The following is a 21,969-nucleotide window of genomic DNA, read 5'->3' on the forward strand; positions in this document are numbered from 1 at the left end:
GCATTGATCTCAAAAAAAAATCACGTGTAAAATCATATCGTATTCAAACAAATGATTTTCATAAAAAGTTTCAAACACTATTTATACGTGATTAATCCCGAATATTATTTGTGCAACACGATGTGGTTTTATAGCCCATGACGTCATATTATTTTATGAAGCTCTCATAGAACTCGACGCAAACGTCTGGCCAATAAAAAATACCATAAACTTAATGTTGGACAAACAGACGGATAAACATAACGACACTAGCTCGCCCCCGCGAACTTCGTTTCTCCTTAATGAGATTTTACTGAGCCTACCTGTTTAGTACATACATACATGGAACATTTGCTATGCTATCCCAGAGACTGTTTGTTTTTCCGAAATGAAATATTTTTAGGTTGTTCTGTGAATTTTTCTCTGTATAAACCTCAAAGTTCACAACATAAGTTTTTAATAATGAAATAAAAAATAGAGGTTGATTGTAAAGGGTTGAAAATTCACGGTTATATGTCTTTACTAATGCTGCATCATAAAAATTAAAAAAAAAAACATTTTTTTATCTATAATTAAAAAAAATTAGGGGTGGATTTCCCTTAACATTTAGGGGGATGAAAAATAGATGTTGTCCGATTCTCAGACCTATCCAATATGCACACAAAATTTCATGAGAATCGGGAAAGCCGTTTCGGAAGAGTTTAACCACAAACACCGCGACACGAGAATTTTATATATAAGATGACTTGACAGTTTCTGGCATACTATTATAACCATTTTCGTGATATAATAAAAATGTGTGCAATAAATGAATACACAATATGTACTTTACAATACTAAATAAACATTTACATTAATTCGCTTTATATTTTGTAATAAATACTATAATATATATAAATAAATAAACTTAAATACAAAAATAATGCAATAATAAGTAAGTTTCAGATAAAGTTACCAATGGAAGTAAAAAAGTTCTCATAAATGAAATAAGACGCTCAGTTCAGTTGTTGGCAAATATGTCAGATATAACGAGTGCCTTACATAATTTAGGAAAAACAAAAGACAGAGATGTGATTAAACATTTATTGAATATAAATAAAAAGGAAAGCAAACAGTAACGAAAATCATGTACAATAATAACACTCACGAAACTCGAAGTAGATACAAAATATATTGACGCAATTTTTTTTTTATAAATATAAACGACATTATTTTTTACGCTTTCCACGTTTAAGTTAATACATTTTCTTAAAGCTAAGATTTAAAAAATATATAAATTCTAAAGTTGTATAAATCTACTACCGATTCGGAAAAAGAGCTACTAAGAAGAATCGGCAAGAAACTTAGTGCCACATTAAATACTTCACACTAACTATTTCATTGTATTAATTGTGCATTTGATATGCTATGCACAATGAATCATTTTCTATGACTAGCTCTGAAACTTGCTAGTAAAACACGTCCATCTTTCTCAAGTACTATGCCACTGCCATTGGCATCTGTAAATGCTATTATTCTTGAATCACCTTCTTGGCCAATCGATACCGCATAGCTACTTGAAGGCGACCTAATAGTGCTATTAGCTTGGTCTACATAAGCAGTAAGTGGCTCGGTACTATGTTTATAGATATGATAGGCAGCGGAAGCTCTTCCACCAAATTTTATGTTTAATGAACGAATTTCTTCAACTAGTTTCTCATCAGGTAGTCCCTTTGGTACAACTTGCACTCCAACCATATCATTGTCATCTACTATATTCATGAAATCATTCAACTTTTGCTTCAGCTCTGTTGTGTTATGAAATGTTTTCTCCTTTGCTTGTTGACCTGAAAATATTGATTAAAAGGAAAATTGTACATATACATTAAAATAAATCTACCTGATTTCGTCTATTTTTATATCACTAAAAAGATATGAGTTATGTAGTTCATATTGACATAATGGAAAATATAAATAAAGGTGAATACATACGCAACCAGACAGCCTTCTTCGCATTGTGCGGTAATTTTGTGGTGCCATTTCGAAGGCTTACTTCAATGTTTGCGGAAGTTTCATCAACGTATGTCATTGCAAATTCACTGTATGCCACCATTTCACTTACATTTTTAGGGTTCATCTCAGATACAAACTTCATCATGTCATTCATATACAAGTCAGCTTTCATCATATTTACTTCAGTTTTAAATGTGTACAATCTGTCTTTTTCGTGTGGTAAAAGATTTTCTTTGAGTATATTTATTAAATTTTCTTGAGTAACTGATCCGCGGGCCCATTCTAAACTTTCTTTTCTATGGACCTCAAAACGTAATCTGTATTGACGGACACATAATTTTACAACGTCGGTAGGTAATTTGGAGCTAGTGATGGTTTGCTCTGGTTTTAGCTCACCTATCATTTTGAACATCAATTCACGGGAGTCGGTAGGTATTGACTGTAGCTTTCTTAAACTAATATGTAATTTACCATTTAATGCAATTGTTGAATGGCCTGTTTTACTGATTGCAGTTACTGGACATACAGTAAATAACCCATGATCCTGAAACGTTATCAACTCCCGAATAGACCACTGATCCATGGAGCTTGTATCTACTTTACTTAAATTTTCACCCACAAATCTAATTAGGGACGACGACAATTGAGGCATATCTGTTATTTTGATAGGTGGAGCGTTACCTAGTACAATACTGTTATCGATTAATTTAGTATTGCCCCGAGAAGGTGAACTGGTATACCTTTGCCACAGTGTCAAAACTAACTCAAGTGTGCTTTCCCTGTCTAAATTAGATGCTTGAGAAAACCGCTGTAAACCAGAAAGGAGTCGCAAATCGTCTTGAAGATAATTACGCAAACTTAAAAAGGCCTCAATTTGTTCAGGATTAAGTCTCGCTACGTTATCATAGTAATGCATACCATCTATCATTAGACGAGAGAATTCACTTGTAGAAATATTTGACCTGTGAGCAGTATGAAATAAATGAAGTAGATTTTCGTCATTCTGCACTCTACTTCTAATTTCTGCAAATTCAGCTCGTGCGCTTGGAGGTAATTCTTGGGTTATACGAGCGAACGCTTGATTATGAGCCTCTTTTATTATAACACTTGCTCTTTTAAATGTAAAGGTTCCCTTGGTCCAGAATGCTAAAAGGGCTAGATTTAGTAAAATTTCACCTGTGCTCATTTCCTTAATATGCTGAATTAAGTAAACTGTGTTATTAACAATGGCTACAGAGTTAAGTGTTAAGCTAACGCCATTAACTATATTTGTGAAAACTTTTAGCGCGTTTGATAGCTGTATTCCACGAGTTGCGACCGCTGAAACTCTCATACTGACACCCATAGCCCCAAAACCAGCTATATTAGCGGCAATACCTAACCATAACATTCTAGCTGTTTCATCCTGAAAGGGATCAATCGTTTGTCCATGATCGCCTCTATCAACTAATTCAGAAACTGCTCTGGTAGTGCCCCATATAGCACTTGCTCCACCCGCTACAGCTAAAACTGGTGCAAATGGACCAGATAAGATTAAGAGTCCCACGGCTGAGCCGATTCCTATCACTCCAGCTGCAATATCAACGCCTTCTATAACTTGATGATCTACTCTAGCAACGGGTGTATCATTAGGTGGTGTAACAGCAGCATGATTTCCATTAGATACTAACTCGAGTTCTTTGGGGTATATTATTTTACATGGTGGTAGTTTATTATTGTGGTCCCAATCATAGACGTCTCTGTAATATCTTCCTATATTGTCAACATAGTAAATAGTTGAGTTTCGATAGCGTTGCACTTTAAATATCGGCAGTTCATATAGTTTGTCGTTAAAATAGAGCTCAATAGGAATCACAGTGATAAAATTGGCCTCATCACCATTGCAACAATCTTTAATAGTTTCTATAATAATGTTTATGGCTTCGCGAGCAGTTCCTTTGAAAAAGCAGAAATTCGCACTTTCTGCCTGTTGTAATTCAGATTCCGACCAAGTAGTTGGATCGCTAAGAGGTAATCCCAACGCTATACCTATTGTATTAGCAAGGTCTGTACCTCCAAGAAGTTGAGGTTCATTTCCTTTACCATCTCCTCCCCTGTGTAGGTACTTGTCAATATTATCCGTAGCTTTGGAAACCCAATTATATTCAGTAACGTCCATTTTCAACAATTAATATCTATATCAAAATATGAATTTGATCGTTAGAACCACCACCAGTGTTCTGATGATAAATTTGAGCTTATTGAAATAAAATCAGGTCGATGTCCTGTCTCTATCCACAGTTTTAGACACCTATCAAACTCGTCAACTCCTTCTGCTTTGTTTAAGTCTTGCAATACTTTATCAAAATCACTATTTATTCCTTTAAATCCTTTGAAAAGAACGTCAATACCGGATCTTACTTGGCAAATATCGTCAGCAGACCCGACAAAGTCAAAATCAATTCGATAATTTGGATAAAGCGATATAAAACTTTCTATCCAATCAGCGTTTCTTTCAATTTGCAAGCAGATATTGGATATTACGTCAAATTTTCTTATTTCGGAGTAATTCCAATTAATGCTGCGCCCAGTTTCAAACAATTCCTTAAAAATATCTTCTCCAATAAGCAACCAGGCGTTAGGACGCCGGCCTTTAATTTCTTTGGGTGCTTGTTCAAATTTAGTAAGGTGTTCCGCTAAGGAAGACAGATGCTTTTTGCAATTATCTGATCCCATAACCTAGAATTAATGTAATATCAATCATATAATTTGAAAATATATTTTGTATAATGTTTACTAATAAATGTTTATTTCAGTTAAAGTAACGGTAACAATAAGATTATAATAAATTCTTAAGCTAACTGTAGCTATTCATAATAAAAATTAAATAAATAGAACTGAGCCTCCTGCCCCTTTGCCCCCAGTTCTATAAAAAAAATGAGGTCCTTGTGGCAATTTAAGCTGGCAGTATTTACCAGGACCCAACTTATCTCTTTAATTAGCGCATGTGTAATAGAAATCCAAATCCTAATATTCTCTCCTCCAAGAGGCAGAAAATCAATGTTGGACTTTTGTATGTTTAAGGTTTAATTAGTACATATAAATTAAAATTAATAAAAGATTATAAACCTAATTAAACTTCTAAACTTCCTCCCATACGTGAAAGATGTTTTTCTATCATTATTATTCTAATTAAAAAGTAGAGTAAAATAAATATATCAATGGCGCTAAAACCTTTTAGGTGTGCTCTCAAATTTCTATATCTGTTTCATGATCATCTCTCAATCTTATAGACAAGTAGGTGAACAGCCGAACGAACACAGAACGGCGTGTGGCAGGCACTCTTGTGCCGGACACACACGGACTTTTGAGTCTAAGGCAAGCCGGTTTCCCCACGATATTTTCCTTCACCGTTCGAGCGAATATTAAATGCGCACATAGAATAAAAGTATTTTGGTGCACAGCTGGGGATCGAACATACGACCTTATTAATGAGAGTCACACTCTGAAGCCACTGGGACAACACTGCTCTACATAAATAAGTAAAATAATTCAAGTTGTTTTTAACGAGCCCTCTGGCATTGAGTGTCCATGGGCGGCGGTATCACTTAACATCAGTTGAGCCTCCTGCCCGTTTGCCCCCTGTTCTATAAAAAAAAGGGAGAAGATTCTATAAAATGTTTCGATGGGTAAGTATTAATATTCAATGATAAAAAATTATAATAACCTATTATTTTTATCTACTTACGTCTTTAAAACGACTTTAATTTATATTAAATTAGATTTTTACTTGTGTGAGTACTTACCGACAATTTATTTAGAATCCACTGTGCAACTTTTTATTACTTATTTTACACATTAGTAGAATAAAACTTAGTAATTATTTGCATATTTCATGTATATATATTGCAATGATACGATAACGAAGGAAACGCTATCAATGTTTGTGGTAGGTTTTCTCATACAGTATGATCAAAAATGCATTTAAAATTTGCGAAATTACAAATGGTGCTCTTACAAAGAGGCACATAATTCCTACTTAATATTAGAGGTTTATAAAAGTTTTACGCCTAAACTTTCCATGTTATTTGACAAACAAACAGGATTTTAGGTCAAATTGTTTAACCAGACTAATCAAATTTTTAATCGTAAGGAGAAATGTCTGGTATAATTTTTAATAAATAGGCAAATGTGATATTAACTATTTTATTATGTATGTGTATTATATCAATAATATGTATTATTGATATAATATCAATGACTATATATTACTAAATAGTTTTTCTAACTTAAACTAAGTGAAGTTTTGAGTGCAAAATAATCGAAAAACACATGAACACGAATATTCTTTTATAATTCATATTGCAAAGATTATTTATTAATTAAAATGTTAATATAAATATAATAAATAATTATCAGTTTAAACTGAATATTCTCATATCATAAATATATATTATCATATATATATCAATTTAGTTTCGTCATATTACATAGTAATATATTATAATAATAATTCACAACAGATTATTTTTGACTGAAGTTGAAAAAAAATGAATTGATTAACGTCGGTAACCAAAATTTAACATACAGTGTTTAAAAATATATTAAATTAATTTTAATTTAATTTATATCAAGCTATTAGAGAGGAAACCACAGCCGAGGAAAAGATAACACAACGTGAGAAAAATTATTTTTTAAATACGTATTATTAGTTTTCCCAATATTGACTCATTATCATTGTTTCATTTTATATACCTAAACCATTGTTTCTCAACCGTTTTTATGTCGCGACCCAAGAAAACAAATAAATTTCAACAAATCTTTTGTACGTAGTTCGTATTTTTTGAAGTTATACTTCTTTTGGCGCGATGGAGAAAATGATGAGAGTGATTTTTTTCGGTGCACGCGCACACCAACACCTAAATTCGACATCTTAAAGTTAGGTCTAGGTGGCATGTAAATCAATAACTATGTTCAAGTTTCTATATTCTAGTATTTTTATATTTAGAACACGTGTTTCGTAACAGTACAATTAAACAGTGTGAATAAATCAATATTATTTTTGTGTTTTTAAATCAATTTCGTATACGACGGTGATAGTATTTACTAATAATTATTTTTTTAAATAAAATCTTTTTGATTAATTTTAATATTTATCGTTAATCACTACGGATGTTAGTTATTTTTTTCCATACGCCAAAGAAGTATGTATAACTTCTAACGCGTGTACATAAGTTTTTTTTTTCTTCTTTATTTTACAAAATAATATATATTACAATATGTTACATTAGAAAACCGTTTTGGTTTTTATTATTGTAACCATAGCAGCCTTGTTTAGGAGCGTACTACACACACTCTTTTTATTTTTATTTTTCAACATACTGCAACCCTTTTAAAATAAACTCGACCTCCCAAGGCTCGCGACAATAGAGACGCTTGAACGATGATATAAACCATTATTCATTTCAGTTATAATATATTAAATGCGGTAACCATTAATATAATCCAAATTAAAACTTTACAGGCAAGCCTGTGCCGGCCCCGCACATCTACATTTTTAAATATTTTGGAAATAAATATAACCTATGTAAAAAGCATAATTCGTCAACAATGATGAAAGGTGAAAAGTGCAAGAAAGTGGTGCTCCAGTGGTGTTTGCGATTATTCGTAACAAACTTACAAATAATACGTATTAGATTAAGATTAAAAACACCAATGCTTTAAGCGCAGAATATACTTTTTTTAATTCAAAAGCATTTCCTCATTGCGTGTATCCGCTAACACGCATTGAATACTTCAACCCGATATAAAGGATTGACCGCAGCCATGGAGTAATGCTGGCTGTCAAGTCAATTGCGGTAAAAAATACAAGCAATGTAGGCAGAGGCATTTCTTTTTATACAGCTTCAATACGAGAAATACTTGTGTCCGACAATCCAACCGATAGTTTTAGATATATCTGCGTAATGTTTCGTTACATATTAAGAAATTTGTCATTTACACGTTGTCACCAGTAAGAAATACTGCTATATACTACGCAGATTTCATATATTTTATGTTATTGTATTGGAATATTTTGTGAAATAAAATATTATTTAAATTAATGTTGGTTTTACTGAATCATTTAAATTAGTGTTAGTGCATGTTATTGTTAAGTGTTACGTTTAAGTATTACGTATGAGGGGGGTGGGTCAAGAATCTCCAAATTGTTCTTTAAAAAAAAAACAATTTTTTTTTATAGAACAGGGGGCAAATGGGCAGGAGGCTCACCTGATGTTGAGTGATACCGCTACCCATAGACACTCTCAATGCCAGAGGGCTCGCCGGCCTTTAAAAAATTGATACGCTCTTTTCTTGAAGGACCCTAAGTCGAATTGGTTTGGAAATACTTTAGTGGGCAGATGGTTCCACAAAGTGGTGGTGCGCGGCAAAAACTGCCTTCTAGGCAGTCTGTTTTGTTGCATATTAGTATGTGTAAAAATATGTGAGTTAAAGAAAAATTGGTTCCCAGTCCATTTTTCCTAAGTTGTTTTCACCTTAAGAATCTTATTAGTGATCTAAGCCCTAAGCGTTGTTTGATCACTTTATCTAGCGCTAATGTTTCCGACGAAGGAAAAACTAGAATGGCGCCTTGATTGCTCTTTAATGATTGAACTTTGTAAAGTACCGCTATTAGGAAGCCAGGTGAAATTGGTACGTCAATACGAGCTTTAAGCAGACAGTAAAATGAAGAAAGTTCAATTTATTCTGCTGCTTTGATGGAGAAAAATTAAACCTCAAATTCCGCCGATAAAAATGCAGTAAATTAGGACGTATGAGGTGATTACCAATGTCATAAAATTTACACTCTTACCGATCACATTCTAGTCTTAATAAAAAAAAGAACAAATTCTTTATTTTAGTGTAGAGTTCAGATTAAGGCCTCCATAGTGAGTCAAAGACCGTTTTTTTTACTTGTCTAAATACATTGCGCATACCGCGGCGCGAATGCTTGGTGCGGGGGGCTTATGTGGGACTCGCTAATGTGCATACCCACTAAAACCCCTAGACGCCACCAACAAACCCTTTAGTTGGAATGCGGCAAAAGCCTTATCCGCTTCCCGTCATTATTGGTTTGTGATGATACTTGACACAACAAGTGCAGACCTATGGGGTATACCTAAGGGTATAATATCCAGGATATATCATCCAAAATGAGTTTCTGGGTTTTTCTTTAAACAAGACAAAATAAGCTAACGTACGTAAGTACGTAGCGGTGCCCGGCTATTTCGATTCCAAAGCTAACAATACTTCATCTTGGACGTAGAACTTAAAATTGGCGTGAATTAGCACACCAGATTAGATCCAGCACACTAATTACCTTACCTATGAAAGAAAATAATCTACAAAACAGATTTAGAAGATGTCTGAGGTGAAGATCAATGGTTGTAGCGATCTGGGATTTGTTTCTTTTGTCTGGGAGCTGTTTTTAACGATGGTTCTATTTATTAAAGGTTGTTGGGGAAATTCAGGACATAATAGATAAGACTAGATGGTGTCATCGTATTTATTGAAAAACAAAGAAATGTCAAAACTGCATGCAATATCTAACATGCATTTTAATCACTTTTAACATACATAATAAAAAAAATTAAACTGACCATAATTCGAAATAATTTTATCTAATTTTATCACAGTATTTGATTTTCGTTCGTTCGTTGATTGCGCAAGAAAATTAGACAATTATTTTCATTAAATGCATCTTTGAAGACATATTTGAGCAATAAATGCGTGAAAGATTCTTTACTATTTCAGAATAGCTAATCAATAATTCTGATTTAATCTCATATGAAAAGTGGTCTAGTTGATACATTTATTAAATTAATTAACTAGCAAATGGCTTATACAATTGGTATGATAAAAAAACTATAAAACGATATTATAACTGGCGTCGCTAAGAAACGAATCCAATCATGGTCTAGTTCGTCAACTTAGATTCGTCTCTTAAGCGTCAATATGTATCTACTGTAATTAAAGCATGCACGAACCGGTTTTATACATTTTATACACTTACACTAATATTTACATTCAGTCGCATTTAGGAACATAATATATTACAAAAAGCTACTATTCAATTTAATTGAATCGAAATGTCGTATAGATTCTAATTTTGGCGCTAGATTTATAACGCTGTTTTCCGCGCAATTTTTGAATCAAATTTTTCTTAAATAGTCGCAAATGGTAAATCTTAAATTAAAGTTTTGAGAATTTGAGAGATTATTTTTAGAGTTTTTTTAAATAAATCTTCGGTAATCGGCGTTTTTATATAACCTGTTTGTTCAGTGGCAAACCATAGGGCTTGCAAGTGCGTTTCCGGCCTTTAATTCAACAACAACATATTGAAAATACAGACTGATCAATGGTACCCTTCAGTTTCGTTAACTTTAAAACAAGCTGAATATAACCTTTATGGTAGCGCATCCGCCAGTAAAAGTTCAAGCGTTTTTTTTAATAAAGAACTGTCAAAGTCACTATCACTTTTCACTTGTGTCACTTCTACACTAAACGGCTTTCCTGCTATACATGCGTCGCTTGGTGTACATCACCTGAAACAAAACATTAATTAATCCATTTACAATTGATATTATATACATCTTTACAACTATTAACCTTCCTCAGAGACATCAATTAAATTAAAGTTACAATAGGTATTTATGAATGGTACAAGTCAGCTACAAATTTTAATGTCTGGTATATGTATCCGCATTTAATATTCACTCGGACGGTGAAGGAAAAAGTCGACGGCGTGTCAGGCACAGTAAGTTGAACACCTATATTTGATTAAGAAATCATTATGAAACAGATACAGAAATGTGAGGCACAAACCATAAATAGGTCGTACCACTGATATTTATTTGTAGTGGCAGTGTTATCATTATCACCCGGATTAGAATCCCAGAACCAAAAGTCATATAATATTTATTAAATTATATTTAAGATATTATCTTAAGGATGTGAGGTATGCGTTTATCCAGGAGTTATGAAATTATGTACACGTTTCAAATGTAATAATTATTGAAATGCTGTGATTGAAGCATTTAGATTTCATTCTTATTAATAATAATAATAAAAGCCCTTTATTCGCTGACCATTTACCTTAAATGCTATTCTTATCAAACAGAAATATTCTTATTTCTAATTATATAGCAAAAATAATAATTTATTCTCAACCGCTTTGGTCAGGTTGTCTGTCGACATAGGCATTCATTAATAATAATTGCAATTGGATCACATGCACTTTTAGAGAATATAACTATTGGAAACTTTCGTTCATTGAACACAATAAACAAACAGATTTATAGATTTCAGTCAAAACAAGGCAGTTAAGACATTATTCAGAAATTCTAAATTCAAAATTATTAATCGATAAATGTAATATATTTTTTTATAATATTAGTTTTACATATAAAAGAGGATATAATAAAAAGTCCAAATGTGTTAATTCAATTGGAAAATTTTTGTTCAAGAAAATAAGATTAGCCATTCCCAAAACGCATGCATATATGCATAATGTATTCACCTATTATGTACCCATTATGTACCTGACGGCATGTGCTGGGAATTTCTTATTGCTGAATAAGGCGGCGGCGCAGGCGTCGATCCAGGCTTTGCTGTATGTACGGGGTAACCTACGTAATAATTATAATGTTATCCATTAATTTTAAAAATGCGAGGACACTGAGTAGCCTTGACCTAGTATATATTTTTGCGCATAGCTTGCTCATTGGATGAAGAAGACCTATTACCTACTATTAGAAAAAATAGATAAGCCTATTAGAAAAAAAACAAATGATAAACCAGAATTTTTTAGTATTAACATGTTCGACATTGCATCAGACATAGGCGGTTAAATATACTTCTCTACATAAAAAAACAGATAGTATAAAGCCGCTATGTAATTATATATATATATGACTGCAGATAATAAGTGAGGTTGTGTCCGTGAAGCCAATGGAAGGAGGTAGTCTGGCTAAATTAGTCAGTAGTAGAGTAAGGTGCGCACGAAGAGGGAAATGAGTCCACAAAACATACTCCCCAGATAGATGATTCTTTAATATTATATGTAAAGTATGTAAGCTGTGATTCGCCGAGCACATGTTTGTCATTTAAAGAGAAAAGACAATAACCCAACAAACTCCAACGCGTATTTTCATATAATTTAATTATACATATAAAAATTAAATAACAGGTTACGTAAGTGGGCATATCCTTAACTAGCGATTTCTTCCAAGCAATCCTAATATGCAACAATAAAAGAAACACTTACAGAGCATAAAGTAAAAGAAGTAATTAATAAAGAAAAATAAACTCAAGATATACCATATAATTATAAATACAACATAAGTACAAAAGTATGTAAGTTTAAGATTCCTTACCAAGTGAACTATTTCTAAGATACGGGTTGCCGTAAGTGGCGGCGTACCGCAAATCTACCCCGGTTTTACCCGTCTGTGGGGGCACTGGCACTTGCGGACCTATAAATACAATATTAACATTGATACCGTGAAGTAAATTTATACATGTTACGAAATTGTATGTATTCTTGAAGACGACTTAAACATATGGGATTAAGACTAGCAATGATCAAAAATCATATTATTAGCACAGATATTTTTTTTATAAATAATCAAAAGTTTTGTATATTACTAATAGTAATATGATTATTGTATAGTACTTTGAAGTATCAAACATATATAATGTGGTCTGTGCTAAACTTATACTACGGAAAATCCATAATAGACAAGTTAACGTTAGTATCGTCTTGCAATACGTAAAAAAAAAACTTTAAGAAAAAAGTTTATAAGGAAGTATAATCCGCTGCGATCTTTAGGTTATAAACTGATCTTCTAAATCCAATATAATTCTTAAATACTTGTATAGAAATTTGCCGGCCCAATTTTAAACAAAATTTGACAAGAAAAAATTCTACATATGAAATTCAAAAATGGAACGGGAAAAACATACCTTCCCCGCCGACGGGTAGTCCTAAATTATTGATAGCGTCCGTTACTTCCGGTTTAGGACGTTGCAATGAATTATTCTGCGATCCGTTGCCGTTTGACAGCGGCAACGTTGATGCCGTGTCGATGCTGCGCGTCAGCGAGCCTTGTAGAGACCTGTATAAAAAAGGTGTATTAGAAAAAATAGGCAATGGACCTATAGGATATAAATTTCAAATAACGACGAGAATCAAAGTATATAAAAGTTTAATCAAAAATCGTGATTTACTATTTGTATGTTATAATTCGTATTAATAATTAAGTACAAGAATTGACAGTAGAAAAGAATTTTTCAAAGCAGCGAAAAAAATTAACGAGAGTCGATTGTATATAATGTTAAGAAAATATTATTTTGCATTTTTGTTAGCCACATAGTTAAAAAATATTAATTATTTATGTAAGGTATATACTATATAGCTTAGTATAGAAATTTTGAACAAAAAGAAAAAAATTGTAACCAAAACAGCATCTATAGCAAATTTTAATAATCATTTTATAAAGCGCCTTAAATTAACATTTAAATTTGACACACATCTCGAAATGATTTTGTATTGTATTGAGTAAACAAAATAATGCACACATCTTACCTCGACGATGGCACATCAAGTTGTGGTGGCGATTGTACTCTCAAATGTGAAGGCGGCACATATCCTTGCGGGTAGTCGTATACGTAAGCACCTGGGTTCTGTAAAAAAATATTTTTAATTCTATACATTTAATTATTTATTATTAACTAGATGATCCGGTGAACTTCACATATGACGTTCGTGTTTTTTTTTAAAACAGACCAAGGACATCGGACCCCAAACTACAGCTATAAAACACAAATTTCTGAAGGATAAATAAATATGTCTGAACCAAGTTATTGAAATTTTTATTTCTAAAAAGACATCTAATATTTCGCAGCTAGTTTAGATTGGAAAATTTAAAGTTATTTTTAGTCCTTTTCTTTACTTATTATTTATGTTTCCTACAGTTTACACCTTCTCTGAACTTCCGCAATTATTTTAAGATCATAACTAAATGAATCGTTTCTGCTATTCTTGAGTTTTAGCAAGACAAACGAAGAGCAATTCATTTTTTATATTCAATTATGTTCATCGTCAAGCGACTTGCGTTTTTTTATTATATTAATCTTTTTCAAACGAGCATGTAGCTTATCGTAGATACACACGAAAAATGTATATACCATATTGTGTAGTATATTCTATAATATTGTGATGTATGTGGCAACTTAATACAGGACACTAAGAAAAGAAGAGAACAGATGTCACTCAGAGTTTTATGACGTGTGGACATGTATTTTTTCATTGAGCGTTTCTAAAAGAATATAAATAAAAGAATACAAAAGTGGACGACGTATGTCAGGCACTGGAGACTGATCACCTACTTTTACACTAATTATCATAAAACACATACATAAATATGAAGCCAAAAATGTTGTAACAGCACTCGTTTTTTTTTTATTCATCTCCAAACTGATACTCACTTTAAAGTAATGATCTCCGTAACTTTGATCAGAGTAATCGTTGCTATAACGGAATTGCAACATCGGATCATCGTGTCGTATCGTCGGGAGTGCGACTGGTCCAGCCAGCGGCAAACCGTTGGGATTCTTTGAATCCGAACGATCTGAACTCGTATACTCCTAGTAATATAAAATTATGTGTTGTTAGCAAATTAGTTTCAAGTCTTCAAAACAATTGAAATATACAGTAAGAATAATAACTCAATAGTATTTATTTATTATTTCAGATATAGTAACAATATACCAAAGCCTATAGTGAGAACAAAATAATAATAAATATTTTCAATTAGACAGAATTTGACTTTATATCAGTAATTATAATCTGTAATTAGTGTGTATGCATAGTGGCTACAGCGTGCAACTATGATTCCTGAGGCTGTAGGTTCGATCCCCGGCTGTACATAAATGGGCTTTCTTCCTATGTGCGCATTTAAAATTATTTAGGAAAACATCGTGAAGAAACCGGCTGGGCTTGCCTTATACCCAAAAAAGTCGACAGTGTGTGTCAGGCACAGACGACTGATCCCCTACTTGCCTATTAGATAGAAATATGATGCCCAGAACTAAAGTAAAACCCACTACACAGGTTGTAGTGCGAGCCATTTATTTCTGATATTCTATTTATTCAAATTAAGCAAAAGGCTTAAGTCATAGATTGTTTTGTTTAATAAAACACATACCAAATCATAACTGTCTCCCTGAGGCAATTGTAATTTCAAGTCACTGATATTAGAGCTTCTATCACTTTCTTTGTTATATGGATCACCAGTCACTGTCACATCTGGTTTTTCGTTTATCTGTGTCTTCTGTCTTCTTCGTCTGTGGCAAAGTACTACGAGCACAATGAAAGCAGAGAAGAATATGATACCTGATGTCACTCCCGTTATTATTATGAATAGAGGTAATGTTTCTGAAAAAAAAATTGCTCTTAATATTTATTCTTTATGAAGTCGCTATTACTACACACAGAAGTTAACTAGGCAATAGAGTCATTAATATAATTTTGCCAGAACATATAAAATTTGTTATTATCAAAATAAAGATACTACAAAACGTCGTCTCTAATCCGATTTATGACTAAATGATTTTACTCTCAAATATTTATAATACTCTTTATAAGTATCAAGTTGCTATTGAACGTGTATAATATATTGTCTTGTAATATATTAAAAATATAATTTAGTCACGCTAGATAAATATTATCAAAATAAAGACAACAAAATTTGCCTTGCCTTTTTCCACTTATCAAATGTTTTTACTTTCAAAAGTACAAATGCATTAACTTAATATTCTTTAACAACCGTTGTTTCATAAACAAAAGATGAAATTTTCGGTCGCATACGTTCATCGTTCATTCGTACATCAAGTCAATACTCACTGAGTGGTTTTAGTGTTATAGCGGCATTAGCATTGCCGTATTCGTTAGTGACACTGCAATTGTACATTCCATAGTGTTTGGACTGGCTCTGTCGAATCACTAAACTCGACTTTACTACTCCGTCCGATGATTCGTCTAGTTTCGTTGCGTAATCCTTAAATTTGGAAGTATTTAGACATTAATTTTACGTACGTGGAAATGTTGACCTTGTTTACCAAAGAGGATGTGAGAAATATAATTGAGAGGAAGTAGAAGAAACGTTTTCTTGTTTTTGAAGTTATACTTCTTTGGCGCGTTAGGGAAAAGTGAGAGTAATATTTACAATTTGCGGGTACACCGTCACAAAAAACTGACATCCTGATGTTAGCTAAAGTCAACATTTTAGTTTTTTTGTGATATTGAAATAAACTGTATTTAAGTAGATAATGCGTTACAATAAAACTTTAATTAAATAAAAAGTTATTTCCATGTATTAAGTATAAAACCTTTTACGCATTAAATAAACATTTATATTGTTATGCCAAAGAACAGTACACACACGTTTTTTTTAATGTTTAATTTCAGTATCTATTCTAGTACTTAGTAGTAGTAAAAGTAATTTATTTATGTAGGTACTTTATTGATATTATAGGATTTTTATTCCATATATTTTGTTTAGCAATGTCATCTGTTATTTTATATTCGTATAAAGAAATAAACTACTAGTGTTAGTTTATTTCTTTATACGTAGTTGTTAGACAGTTCAGACTTACGGGGTCTTGAATGAAATTAATCTCCTTCCCTTCAAAGTACCATCTTATGTCATCTGGCTTGGGAACTGAGAGGGCTTCACATTCTATAGACACTGTCTCGCCCTCAGACCCTACTTGAGTCCTGTTCGATAATATCTTTGGTTGACCTAAAGACAAAACAAATAATAATAATAATTTATATAGTTTTCTCCCATATAACAATTACAACAATAAATAAGATTACAGTTGTGGCGGTATCGGAAGACTGGTTTCCAAACTAAGTAAAATAATTAAGTCTATAATCATTTAAAATATTTTTGTACTAAAAGACTTATTTAATACGCAAACCATGAACGACACTATCCTGAACTATTACTTTTATTAAAACAATAATTTCAGTTTTTTAGTGTTAGAACACAGAATATTCATACATACTAAACAATTCAATAAAAAATCTTAAAATCCAGATTTATTTGCCTTATTAATGACATATATTTCCGCAAATTTATTTTACAATTTATCGTTGAGATGTCAATATCCTTGAAATTTTTGAAACGGAAGAACTGTATAATAATAAGTTAGTTATTGATTATCTAGTTGATAAAAGGACCTGGGACTAGTGCTGGGCAAGCTACTTCTAATTAATTTGCTATATTTGTTTTAAATATTGTGGAATTGTTTGATGATTTGCTTTTTTTTAAAAAGAGTACCGAGAGTTTTTTACGCCTTTTTTTCTCGGCCTTTTTTTTTAATAAGTAAGAAAATATACCTTTAATAAATATAGTAGCTTCGCTTTCAATTTCAGGGTAACCTTCTACGCTGGCTTTGCAGATGTAGCGCCCAGCTGTTGCCTCCTCCACAAACACCTTTAAGTTGGGAGCTTTCCCTTTAACCTGCTGGAAATATATGACCATTTAAAAATCTTCACATGACATTTTTGCATTTCATACAAATGGGTTTGACTGATATGATAAGACAGTATTAGAATTGTGTCGTATTTGGTTAACATAGGATACAACGAGCAGACAACTCATCAGGGGGTTGATCGTAGAGGGGTGAAAATTAGGGGTTGTATGTATTTTAACGAATGTTGTATCATAACAAAATTTAAAATTTAAAAATTATTAAGGGGGTGGACTACCCTTAACATTTAGGGGGATGAAAAATAGATGTCCGATTCTCAGACATACCCAATATGCACACAAAATTTCATGAGAATCGGTCAAGCCGTTTCGTAGAAGTTTAACTACAAACACCGCGACACGAGAATTTTATATATTAGATAAAGACAAATAAGCCCCGTTAATCTTCATCGCAGTAGCTCTGTGATAGTAGCATACAAATGTTTGCAAATTAATGTTATGTGAGTTGTGTCAGTTAAAATAACCGGATTGCCTTGAATCGTCTGAACAGTCCTTCATAAATTAAAATTAAGAATCATATAATCTAACTAAAAACCGAATTACCGATAAGGAGTTAAGATTCCGTAGAAACGTCAAACTTATAACACACCTTTGCATCGCAAAAAGACGTCAACTGTACCAATTTGACAAAATAAGTACACAACGGTAACTCACTACATACGTCAAACCTTAAAATAGAAGTGTTTACTCATATTTGTGTTGTCTGTGCTGTCTTTAAACTAGCAATCAAATTCCAACTATTTTTTTTAGGTTTTAATTATTTTTACCGATTAATCTCCTTCGTGCCTTCTTCATCTACACGACACTGGCGAAGTACCTTGTGCCCAGTTGGCACAAATTAAAGCCATTAAAAAAAATTGAAGTGTTCATTGGTTACGCAATACCAAGAATTTTCATATAAAAACTTACGTATATTGTAACATTAATAACTTAAGGTGCAAAGACTGAGCGATGCTAGACGCTTGAATGGCATGGCATTATCATTATTTCACTAGCGGTGGTGAAGCCAAAAAACTGAATAACTATATTTAGGTACATATAATACCGGAGCCATACAAGTTAAATATGCATTCTCATACCCCAATTACTACTGTTCTCCCAAAGTAATCTCAAAGCCACTGACGCAATGTAACAATGCTGTCTTGTTACTCATATTTGGGCATTTTTATTTTTATTTTCTCCTGTGTAATAAAATGTTTTATTACGGCCCAACTTGAATATTTAATTTGTACGAACTAGATCTTTTGGGCTATACAAGTTTTAAGACGGTGGCATAATTGAGGTGAAAGGGCATTTTTATTTATTGCTATGACTATTTTCATTTATATTGGCTCTTGAACTTTGTTTTTGTTATAAAATTAGTCGTAACTAATATTATGTATATGGTATGGTATGGCAGGTGGGCTCAATTTCCGCAACTAGACTCAAATTTTGATCCGTTTTGCATAAAAATATTATGTATACTATTCAGATATATATAAGAACAAAAAATATAATGTAAAAATGAAATGCAAAATAAAATAGTCAGCTAAATAGTTCTGCCCATATTTCTATAGCATAGGGAGGCAAACGAGTCTACGGGGCTTCCAATAAGAACAATCATGGCCGATCGTCACTCATTTTAGTTGGTCAATTTCCTAACTTTCAGGACTGAAGGATTATGGGTCGTTTATCAAAGAAACGATAGTAATTAGCACAAATATAACTTTTATTTGGTAGGAAGATGAATGACAGCAAGAACACTTAGTTACAATAACCTTCATATATAGTGTTGCCACCTAGTTAAATTTTCAATAACAATTTTACTTAAATTGCTCAATACTCCCACTAAAATTTAAACTAGGTACAAATATAAAAAAAAATAAACTCCTACTGAAATTAGAGTTGTGAAAAGAAAAACAAAATGTGATCTCTTAAATAGATAAAAGCTTGAGTTGGTAACGCTTTAGTTAACATATCTGCTAATTGACTGTTACTAGGAATATAATTTAGTTTAATTACACCCAACTCAACCTTTTCCCTTATAAAATTAAATTTCACATCTATGTGTTTGGTTTTCTTATGATAAACAGGATTGCTAATTAACTTAATTGCACTCTGATTATCAACATACAATGGAACAGATGTAATATTTTCACCTAAATCTAATAATAATTGCTGTAACCATAATATCTCTTTTGCAGCTTCACAAGCAGCTACAAATTCTGCTTCAGTTGTGGAGAGAGCAGTAGTCTTCTGTTTCTGGCTACACCATGTTATAGGTCCCCCATTCATATTAAAAATATAACCTGTAGTAGACTTACGCGTGTCTACATCACCTGCAAAATCTGAATCCGAATAGCCAGTGAGATCACTACTTTCTCCATAACATATACATAAATCTTTAGTATTTATTAGGTATCTAAAAACACGTTTAATGGCATTTACATGTTGTTGACTTGGATCGTTTACATATCTACTCAAAACATTTACAGCAAAAGAAATGTCAGGCCTTGAAACAGAGCTCAAAAATAACAAGGACCCTATAGCTTCTCTGTATGGAAAATTAATAATATTTTCATCCATTTTCTTTGAAATAACAACATTTACATCTGCAGGGGTACTGGCAGGATTTGAATCACTCATACAAAACTTCTCTATTAATTTTTCAATGTAATCTCTTTGATTAATACAGATACAATTATTTACTCTCTCTATTTCCATTCCCACAAAATATTTCAATTTTAATTCTTTTATTTTAAATGTTTGTTTCAAATATTCTATAACTCTTTTAATCATTGAGGAACTGGAAGAGACTACAAGTGCATCATCAACATAAATTATTATGAATACTTTCACCCCATTGAAAATACCTACATAAACACAACTGTCAGCCTGGGATTGCACAAAACCATATTTTATTAAAAACTCAGTGAATCTTCTATTCCAACAACTCAACATGCTATCTTCATTCTCTGATGATGAAGTTTCCACAAGAGTATCCTCTACATTTGTTTCTTGCATTTGATTTTGTTGTCCTAATGTCTTCACTTCATCGTCAATGTATATTTGTGTAATATTCTTCCTTATCTCTGGAACATTATGTTCTTCAAAAATTACATTTCTTGATATTTTAACCTTTTTGGTTTCTGGATTGAACATCCTGTAATTGTTATTATCATACCCAATTAGTATCATTTTCTCACTCTTTTTGTCAAGTTTAGTTCTTAGCTGATTAGGAATATGGACATATCCAATACTTCCAAACACCTTCACATGGCCTATATGAGGTTTGATGCCGTTCCATAATTCAAATGGTGTTTTCTTAGGAGTTTGGCTGGAGGAAGTCCGGTTTAATAAATATACTGCACAATTCACAGCCTCAGCCCATAATTCCAGTGACACATCCCTTGCGTACAACATTGAACGTGCACTCTCCACAATGGTACGGTTCTCTCTTTCAGCACGCCCATTTTGTTCTGGTGTATATGGCGCAGTACACTCATGAATTATACCTTCTTTGCTGAGATAGTCATTGAAGGTTTTATTCACATACTCTCTTCCATTATCAGTATGCAATATTCTGACACTATGCATGTACTTATTTTTGATCAAAGCATTGTATTTCATGAATATGTCCATCACATCACTTTTATGTTTGACAAAATATACATGCCTGTAACTTGTAGCAGCATCCTTAAATAATATAAAGTATCTCATACCTTGGATAGATGTATGACTCATAGGTCCACAGACATCACTATATACAAGGTCACCTGGCTGTAGTTCTCCTCGTATAGATTTGTGAAATGGAAATCTGCACTGCTTTCCATATGCACATGCTTCACAAACAAAATCAGTTTTATCACTGTTATTCAGTTTCAAGCCTTCTACCACATTATCAGCACTCATACTCTTGATTTGTTTTAGGTTAACATGTCCCAGTCTTTCATGCCACATTTTAATGTTATTTTGATCACTTTGAACTAAGTTACATGTATCTGAGACCACAGCTTTAATTTTCAATTCGTATAAATTATTTTCTGTTATTGTTGCACACATTACCAAGTCATTTCCTTTGTAAATGAATGCACCAGAGTCTTTCTTGATAATGATATATGATTTACGCATTATCACACCTTCTGAGAACAGATTTCGTCGCAAATTCGGAACATACAATACATCATGTAGTTCACTGTTCTCCCACTGTCCATTGACACATCTCTTTATTAACACCTTGCCAATGCCAGCCACTTCCACTGATTGTTTGTTTCCTAATGTCAATGATTTCTGGTTACATTCCAATAGTTCTACAAAGAACTCCTTTCTATAGGTCATATGTGCAGAGGCACCACTGTCTAAAATCCACACATTGTCTTCAGCTTCATGGAATTTGGTTTCTACATTAAACGCTAACAAGTCTGCACCTTCCTGTTGAGGT

At 32.5% G+C, this 21,969-nt stretch overlaps 2 protein-coding genes across 6 annotated transcripts in view; both read right to left on the reverse strand.

Annotated features, from left to right (window-relative positions):
* Window positions 1-1,048: 1,048 nt before the first annotated feature.
* LOC110993850 lies at window positions 1,049-5,812 on the reverse strand. The gene is made up of 3 exons (XM_022260220.2): window positions 5,757-5,812; window positions 1,951-4,689; window positions 1,049-1,805 (listed from the first exon to the last, which is right to left on the reverse strand). The coding sequence occupies exons 2-3, from the start codon at window positions 4,127-4,129 to the stop codon at window positions 1,399-1,401; spliced, it is 2,586 nt and encodes an 861-aa protein (XP_022115912.2). The 5' UTR covers window positions 4,130-4,689; window positions 5,757-5,812; the 3' UTR covers window positions 1,049-1,398.
* Window positions 5,813-10,440: 4,628 nt separating this feature from the next.
* Window positions 10,441-21,969, reverse strand: part of LOC110993849 (irregular chiasm C-roughest protein) — a 62,620-nt gene continuing 51,091 nt past the window's right edge. For 3 of the 5 annotated variants that reach the window (XM_022260215.2, XM_022260214.2, XM_022260216.2), the window contains exons 11-20: window positions 17,396-17,522; window positions 16,648-16,793; window positions 15,896-16,049; window positions 15,198-15,427; window positions 14,479-14,637; window positions 13,577-13,674; window positions 12,955-13,106; window positions 12,366-12,464; window positions 11,532-11,618; window positions 10,441-10,535 (exon numbers count right to left, since the gene is read on the reverse strand). In XM_022260215.2, the coding sequence (XP_022115907.2) occupies window positions 10,507-10,535; window positions 11,532-11,618; window positions 12,366-12,464; window positions 12,955-13,106; window positions 13,577-13,674; window positions 14,479-14,637; window positions 15,198-15,427; window positions 15,896-16,049; window positions 16,648-16,793; window positions 17,396-17,522 (1,281 nt within the window). In that variant the 3' untranslated portion in view covers window positions 10,441-10,506. Of the gene's footprint in view, window positions 10,536-11,509; window positions 11,619-12,365; window positions 12,465-12,954; window positions 13,107-13,576; window positions 13,675-14,478; window positions 14,638-15,197; window positions 15,428-15,895; window positions 16,050-16,647; window positions 16,794-17,395; window positions 17,523-21,969 lie in introns of all 5 variants that reach the window. The other 2 variants (XM_022260218.2, XM_022260219.2) reach the window with 2 other exon arrangements.

Source organism: Pieris rapae, chromosome 9 (genome assembly GCF_905147795.1).
Source record: "Pieris rapae chromosome 9, ilPieRapa1.1, whole genome shotgun sequence".
NCBI classification, from domain to species: domain Eukaryota; kingdom Metazoa; phylum Arthropoda; class Insecta; order Lepidoptera; family Pieridae; genus Pieris; species Pieris rapae.

Bases quoted from the DNA above. Each gene is read 5' to 3' on its own strand.
- LOC110993850 (XM_022260220.2), bottom strand. From the start codon at position 4,129: ATGGACGTTACTGAATATAATTGGGTTTCCAAAGCTACGGATAATATT. The intron at 1,806-1,950 runs GTATGTATTCAC...CAATATTTTCAG, and splicing joins GAAGAAGGCTGTCTGGTTGC to GTCAACAAGCAAAGGAGAAA.